Source organism: Corvus hawaiiensis, chromosome 13 (genome assembly GCF_020740725.1).
Source record: "Corvus hawaiiensis isolate bCorHaw1 chromosome 13, bCorHaw1.pri.cur, whole genome shotgun sequence".
Lineage (NCBI taxonomy): Eukaryota > Metazoa > Chordata > Aves > Passeriformes > Corvidae > Corvus > Corvus hawaiiensis.
In genome coordinates, this window is record NC_063225.1 from 14,066,262 (window position 1) to 14,074,330 (window position 8,069).

Genomic DNA, 8,069 nt, shown 5'->3' on the forward strand with positions numbered 1-8,069 from the left:
TTGTTATTTATTGTTTTATACAGTTCAGTGGTGGACTTCTTACTTTAAATATGCCTGTAAATCTATATATTTAAATTTAAATCCCAGTAATTGTGCAAATGTAAACATTTCAGTAGAGTCAGCATGCTGGACTTTCTTAGTGAATACAAAAATTCTAAGATTAAGTTTTAGGTGTATAAAACTTCTAATTTATTTGCCTCTTGCTGAAAGCCACCACATTTTAAACACAGAGATAAGATACTATATAATGAAATTTGAATATTGACCACTCTAGTCAAGGATAATCAACTTTACTGTCACTGTGTTTTATCACATTGCTTAAGGTAAATCTACTCAAAATCCAGTTTAATTTATTACATTTGTCAAGAGGAAGATGGTATATACTATTGCAGGTGTGAACTTGCAAATTTCCATGCAGATGAAATAATCCACTTTTGTAACATCCTGGAAGTCTATTCACAAGCCTCTGGGGACAGCGCAAGTCAAGATTGCTGGGCAATAAATATCTCCCTGTTCATTTCACTGTAAGTCAATGAAACCTGCTTTTCACAAGGGAGAAATCATCCTCTGTCCCCAAATAGATATGCAGTAAAAAGGCCTTATTTTTTAAAATGCAAGTACAGCACCCAGACCAACATGCCTGGTGCTTGTTATTTAGCATTTCAATCAGAACCAGCCTGGGTAGGGCAGACACGGGTGTCACTCATTTACGGAAATGAGAGACAAAATAGAAAGGTCTACACTACAGCAAGTGCCACACCACTGTATGTGTTCACTAGAATGACAAACAACACTAATTCTTGTTCTTTTTGTCTTACAGAGCTGGTAATAATTGGTGGTGGGTTCCTATAGTTGCACCTCTGCTGGGAGGTGTACTTGGAGCCATGATCTATGTCATTTTTATTGAAATTCATCACTCGGATCCTCAATCAGGAGAAGAAAATGAAGCACATGCAAAATATGAATTGACCAATATGGCGTAAGAAGTGAAGAACTTTCTCTTCATTTTGTTGTGCAGTTTTTATGCAAATGGTTGTTTGGACCACTGTATGAAACCCATATGCCTCAATTACAAATTCACCTTTCAAAGCAGAAATTCTGTATAGAAGTTCAAAATTGAAGTCTTTCCAGGAAACATTGGGCTGATCACATTCAAAATTGTTATCTTGAGTATGAGAAGGCTAAATTGTTATTTTCATATAGCTTTTGGATCGAGTTATCTCCTAGATGCAATTGTAGTGAGATGATGCACTGACCTGTTAATTCAAGTCATATGATATTAATCATGTTGCCTAATTAACTGAAAACAGTTGAGATATTGATACAAAAGTGCATGCATAGCTAGTTAATGGGTTCGGTGCTGAATTAACATGCAAGAACATTACTCCCTTGTCAAGAATGTCTTGTCTAAACATTTAAAACAATACCCAAATTGGCTAAATGCCAATTGAAACAGTTTAAAATCATTCACTAAATTTTATGGAGCCACTATTGAACAGCAAGAAAACAACTCCTCAGTGATTAGGTTTAGTAACTCAGAATATGATCACAAAAGGTAAAAACTGTTTGTTGTAAGATCAGCACCAGATGACAACTTCTACACAGGGTCTTCATAGCATTAATGTTTAGTTATTTTTAGACTATTTACTTGACCTTTATGCTACCCAGTATTAAAAGCCTTATGTGGAATACTAATCTGAAGCTCTTCCGCTGTGCTTTCTGGATACAATTCATTCCTGTGGAGATGGCCCAGCAAGAGGCTTATGCTGTGCAGAGGCCAGCACAAAGCCTATGTCTGTGTAAGCTTTAAGGTGTCCTGCTGCTTCTGATTTGCATAGGTGGATTTCATCTGCATTGTGGGAGCAATTTTTAGTTCGGTAGAAGGAATTAAAATTAGAAACTGGTCTCAGACCTAGTCCTAGATCTGAATTCCCCAAGGAAGGCCAGATCAGAGTTCTGATGTGTGGGTTCTCTCTCGCTAAAGAGAAGAGGTTGGACATATACCACTTCCTAAATATCCAGCCTTGAAAATAAAATTATTTCTGCTTAGTCATTGTGAATTGAATGTATTCAGTTAAATCAAAGTTTATTTCTCTTATGTATACATCTATCCATGGTTGGTGGTGGTGATCATGAATAAACAGACATCCAATTCAGCAATGCTCCTGAGCTACTTTCATGGATGGCTAAACTTCAGAGTACCAGTTCTTCCCTTTGGATTCCTATAACTCTGCTCTCTCAAATTCCACACTACATTCCTGATTTAACTCCTGAAGTGAGGAATGCTTTCTGTTGCCACTAATAACCTGTGCGCTTCCAGGTGATATCTGCAAAAGAGGTTTACAAAATACCATGGTCAGAACCGGCCGCAGCATTTGGGCAGATCAGGCCTTTGTCACTGCTTGTTTTGATCACGCTCCCTGGGATGCCGTGCCAAATTCATGCAGCAAAGGGACAGAAATAGCAGGTCAAGAAAAGCTTTGCTTGCTGCAGCTCAAATTCAGATATTGCAGTATACTTGAGGGAGTATAATTCCAACTTTAATTATGTTTTGAAGAAAACTTACATAACTGTAATGAACTCAGGCTGCCCAGAGACATATCAGCCCTGTGCAAAATGCTCATTTGATTCACTGTGTCTCTGCCGTGGGTTAAATTCTGCTATATTCATGCACATTTGACTGCATCCTTATATCACTGGCTGGAGAGTCTCAGGAACAAGAAGGGAGAGCTTATAAAAACAGTTCTCAATCTGAGCAGAGAAGAATCAAGAGTAAAATGTGAATTAGTCCTAATTTTAGATCTTTTGTTGGCAGCAGAGACAAGCTAGATCATCTGTCCTGCATATTGATAAGCTGCACTACATAAACCAAGATGAGATGTAAATGCAATTGCAGACTGACCCTTCGTTTGCCCCCAACCCTTTCAGGGAGCGCTGTCTCTCACCCCTTGCCTGTTCCTTGGGCAGGAGCGCTCCCAGGTGGCTGCCAACCTTCTATGTCTGGAGAGCGATTACAGACGTAGAAACAGTCTGAGGGCTGCCCTCAGGTCTGAAAGGCACTTACTCTTCCACTGATTCCAACGTGTAATATGAAATATCCGTGCAAAAAATAAACAGCTAATTAACCGGATGTAACCAATCTTATCCAAAATGGTAGGGGCAAATTATCACTTGTGTTAGAATTTTGCATAGTCAGTAGACTCCATATGCATCACAATGTTGTTTCCTTTAATCCACCATGGAAAACACATGGAAAAGGAGATTACAGGTCAGGAATGAAAAAAGGACAGTTTATTTATACAAGCTACTCAGGGACCAACCCACACTCGCTGTGTGCCTGTGCATTGGCCAAGGTACATAAAGTTGTTCATTTTCTCAAAACCCTTTTGATCACAACATGTTCTGCCTGTACATCAACATGAAATCTTGTTTCTCCTACTTATGCCATTCCTATGCACAGAATTTCTGTATGAGTGACATTGACTTGTCTGAAGTTATTAACACGCACATCTTAAGCAGCGACACACTAGTGTGATAGCAAAATAGTATCTTAAATATGCTCTCAACTTGTTGTCAATTCTGCGTTTGCCTTAAGAATTTATTTTTAAACTTTAATTCATCATTCAATGTTTTTGTAAATTCTCTGGAGACACAGTCACAAAAGCCTGGAGTCACAAAAACCAGAATTTCATTCAGTAACAAGATGTTATAGGCCTATCTCGGATCTGAAAATTTAAATTTCAAGGAATGAATTCCTGCTTTTGGGACAAACCTCAGCTGAATCTTTACTACAAAACCATGACCAGCATCTCCATAATGTAATGGGAACAATAACAATCACCTCATTCCATAAACTTATACAGACATTATCTGTTTTATAGAAAACAAAAAAGTATTTTGACTTTGCATGAACTATGCAATTTTCTAATACCAACTGATATTCAGTGGTCACACTTATGTTAAACTAATATAATAGAGTTGGAAACAAGTTTTTCTTGCTGAAAGATGTTTTGGTTAATGAGTTAATAGTAATCAGCCTTGATGATTTTAATGCTGAAAGGAATTAATTTCAGGGCATTGCTCAACTTTCATTTGGGGTTTGTTCTTTTTGGGAGCAATGTGTTTGTTCTTCAGAGCTAAACTTAGTACTGGAGTAATTTGGAAAGCTGCAAATAGCACTGAGTTAAAGGTTGGCTACTGCATGTTGTTTCATTGAAGTCAGTGAAATTATTCACAATGGGTGGCAATACAGGCAAGGATAAGTGATCAGAGAATGGCGGACATTTTACTTTCTTGGAGTTTTGTTTGTGGATCTGGATGTTCAAATATTTTGGTTCAAAATAAAAACAGTCAATTCCTAATAAATGCATTCCAGTTCTACTTTTTTATATATAAAAGAAATCTCCCCTCTGGCACCTAAGGACTTAAGAAATAAATAGCTGCCTGTTACAACCTACAGTGTTTCTTCCAGCCTTGTGCTGGAAGAACAGATGGACTAACAAGCTGGATTCCCAGAGCACAGCCCCTGTGGCAGATTCTGTGGCTCAGCAGCAGTGCCAGAGCAGAGCAATGGGCAGTGCCAGGTCAGGAGGCACCCACACAACCATAGGGTCAGGCCTCCTGCCCTGGCCCTTCTCCCCTTCCTGCCTGCAGCCTGCCCAGGGACACTTTCTACCACAGCCTTCCCACTGCTCCAGCAATAGCCAGCACCCAGGTGGGATATTTGGCTGAAGTCCCTCTTCAGAGATTGCTTTTAGGCATACATATATCACATCAGATTTGGCCTGCAGGGCTTACAAAATGCCCCTAGCTAATTTATCTGTCTTCTCCCCTACAGATTTGTAACAGGGGCATGCTTTGCTTGTTTCATTTAAAAAGCACATGAAAACCTGTTCCATGGGAGCAAGGGAAAGAATAGGTGCTTCAAACTTACTCTGAGAACCACAAAACACAAAACAAACAAACCCAACAAAACTATATGAAGCGGCAGCAGGCATTTCATCCTCTATCCATCCTGACAAGCCTTACCCTCCTATCAGTCTTTGTGACTTTCTGTTCTCCTTTCCTTCTGCCAACACTGTGTGCTGTGCTCTCTCTTTCTATACAGCACAATACATCTCCAGACATTTAAATACAGCATGCTTTTCTCAGTTACTTATGAATCTTAGAAAGTTCTCATGAGAGCACATTCAAGTTTCACCTCACATGCTTGTTTTTTGGCAGTTGCTTGCATTTTTTCCCCACTGTTCCCACCAAACAACCTTGTGCTGGAAAATACAACAATTAACTGTAACTTCCAGTAACAGCTGTTCTTTTTCTGCTTAGTACAATTGTTATTGCATAAGAGAGTGCTTCTTTAAAACATGCACAATTTTAAAAGCCTTCTTTTTCAAACCACTATTAAAAATAGCACAAGATTATCCAGCAAAAAAAATGCAGTGCCCATCAGTATTTTAGATTTTTGTCTTCTATTTTGTACTTACAACTTGTTAAATATTTTTAATTATTGTTCTGTGAGTGTTAGTGCCTCTGCTTGTTTGCACAGTTGAATAGCATAGTCTCAGAGGAGGAAGTAGTAGGTAAATATTTTAAATATAGTGTTTCTTTGTATATTTGAATCAAATATTAGAGAAATCCATATAGTACTAAGCTGGACACAACACATTTATATAATTTTTCTCTCTTTGCTGACCACAACTTCCTTCAAAAGGTGTCTCTAAGACAAGGAATATGAATAACCAGCAGCTTAAATCAGCAATGATTTCTGATCACCTATCAGAAAACATATTATGTCAGAATTTGCATCCTAGACATTCTCAGTACCATTATGAGGACCAGTTTGGGCACATTAATACTATTATTTCCTCAGCATTAGGCACGTAATAGTCTAACAGGTGAAGATTCTTTCCACACCCTCAGAAATAACAGTACTTCTTTTCACTGCACAACTCTTCTCAGGAAACCTGCCTGCCTTCCCATTATAAACACGGCTGTGAATGAAAAAGCAGCAAAGTAAACAATATGTTCAGACTTGAAAAGTCAGCATCTGAATAGAAGGAAATGAGCAATCTCAGCCAGAACTGAACAGATGTAACACTTTCTGTAGCATGACCGAGGCATCAGATAACAAATATGAAGCCCAAGCAGCAGCACATGCTTGGCAACAAGCACTGCTAAATTAAAGAGTCAGGTGTTTTGTTAATGCCTTTTAAATAGACTTACAAAATTACTTATATTTTAGAATAAAATTACTAAATTGTGGTGGTGATGTTCTTCATAGCAAAAGAAAAAATTTTGATGATTTGAACACAGCTTCAAATTATTGAAACAAGGTGGAGGGGTTAAGGGAGGGGGGGTGGCAGGGGAGGGAGGAAGAATGAAAATCTCAGTGGGGATAAGGGAAAGCACAGTAATAACTTACGCAATTTCCAGTCCTGTGAACCTTGCTGCATCTGCTCAAAAGAGGCAGTATGGGCCTCTCCATTAAAACTGCACAATATAAAGACAAGAACTGTTTCATCTTCATTTCCATCTCAGACATTCAAGACATTAGCAACCGATGGCTACACTGCAGAAGACTTCTGCTACACAACCATTCTGCCACCGAAGGCAGGAAGCCTGTTCAGCTCCAGTTCAGAGAATTTTCTCTCATACACATGTATTCCCCTGGGTGCTCATGCTTTTCAGGGTATAGAAGCAACATGTTTTTTGAAGATGCTTGCACTGTAGAACAGCTATCAGAAACACAAATAAAAAGAAACTTGAATCCAGCTGCCAGATTTCCACAGAATCTCAGGGGATAAAGCAAGTGCAAAGGCTACTCCAGCAAGTCTTGGAGGAGGAAAGTGAAACAGAAAAACTTTGATTCAGAACCACATTGAAGCATTCATAGCTGCGAAGATAAAGTCACAGGCCATTTGCAAATGTAACATATATGCAAATACCATTAGCACCTCAGAGGCTTCTAATCCAAGAAAATATGATGGCTGAACAAAATATGGATATGAACACACACACATTTCAACCTGTTCTGACACAAAAAGACAAAATCCTTCCTTGAAGTGGAAGCCATTTTAAGCCTCATTTGCTATCACAGGTGGTTCTTTGAAATTCAACACAGGAAATCAAACCATACAGCTTTAAAACAAATAAAATCTGCCTAAAATATTTACCCTGCCTGAAAGTGGACCTATAGTCTTTTCTGCTTTCAAGTTTTTTACCTGCTTTTCTAATACAACTGGCAGCCAGCCTCTGGTTCTCTCTTGGTGGCTTGGCTTCTCTCTTGTCTTGCTTAAGACTTTCACAGCCACTGAGCATCAGACCCCACACAAAATATTCCATTTACATGAAGACAAAATCCATTTTGAGGCAGATTTCAAAATGCCCATGGTTCCATGGAATTTCAAAATGTATACTGCTAGTAAACTGGACTTCCAAAAATTCACGTGGCAATATACTCTTTTCCCTTGCCTTTAATCAGATGCTTACAGCAACCTGGAAGAACAATAATTATCTCACTAGGGCAGATCTACAGTACACTGGAGTTGGATTTCCTCCTAGGGAAATCCTAGAACAAGAGATATAGTTCAGGTATTGGTGGATTTTATTTGTTGTACAAGATTGACCCTGAGAAACACTGTATTACAGGATATGATGCATAAATTAGTAACAAGCAGCTTGCCTTCCAGGTTCAGGACAGAAAGGGTTTGGGCTTAACAGAGTTCTTCTTTATACATCTGGCTTCAGGTAATTTCATTAGCAATTAGAAAAGCCAGAAGCAAATATATTCCTAAAAGATATTAAGTAAACTTCAGAATACAGCTATCCAAGGAGGACAAGGAATGTCAGAAGCTCTCTTCACATGGAGAAACTTAACTTCATGCCCAAATAGCAAATGTGTACAGCTTAGAAAAGTGAACAGTTGTAAAAGAACTATGACCTCAGTCTCTCTGATGGTGTTTTAATGTTACCAGGACTGAGATAATCATACTCAAAAATAACTAGCTCATTTTACTTTCAAACTTATTTTTCCTTTATAGATTTGTAACATCACAGTCTCTGGCCATGAA

The 8,069-nt window shown here is 38.5% G+C and overlaps 1 protein-coding gene across 4 annotated transcripts in view; it reads left to right on the forward strand.

Moving 5' to 3' along the window:
* Positions 1-4,369, forward strand: part of AQP9 (aquaporin 9) — a 28,204-nt gene extending 23,835 nt beyond the window's left edge. For all 4 annotated transcript variants that reach the window (XM_048318141.1, XM_048318138.1, XM_048318139.1 and 1 more), the window contains one exon: positions 821-4,369. In XM_048318141.1, coding sequence (XP_048174098.1) covers positions 821-983 — 163 coding nt within the window. In that variant the 3' untranslated portion in view covers positions 984-4,369. The remainder of the gene's footprint in view (positions 1-820) is intronic.
* Positions 4,370-8,069: the final 3,700 nt, after the last annotated feature.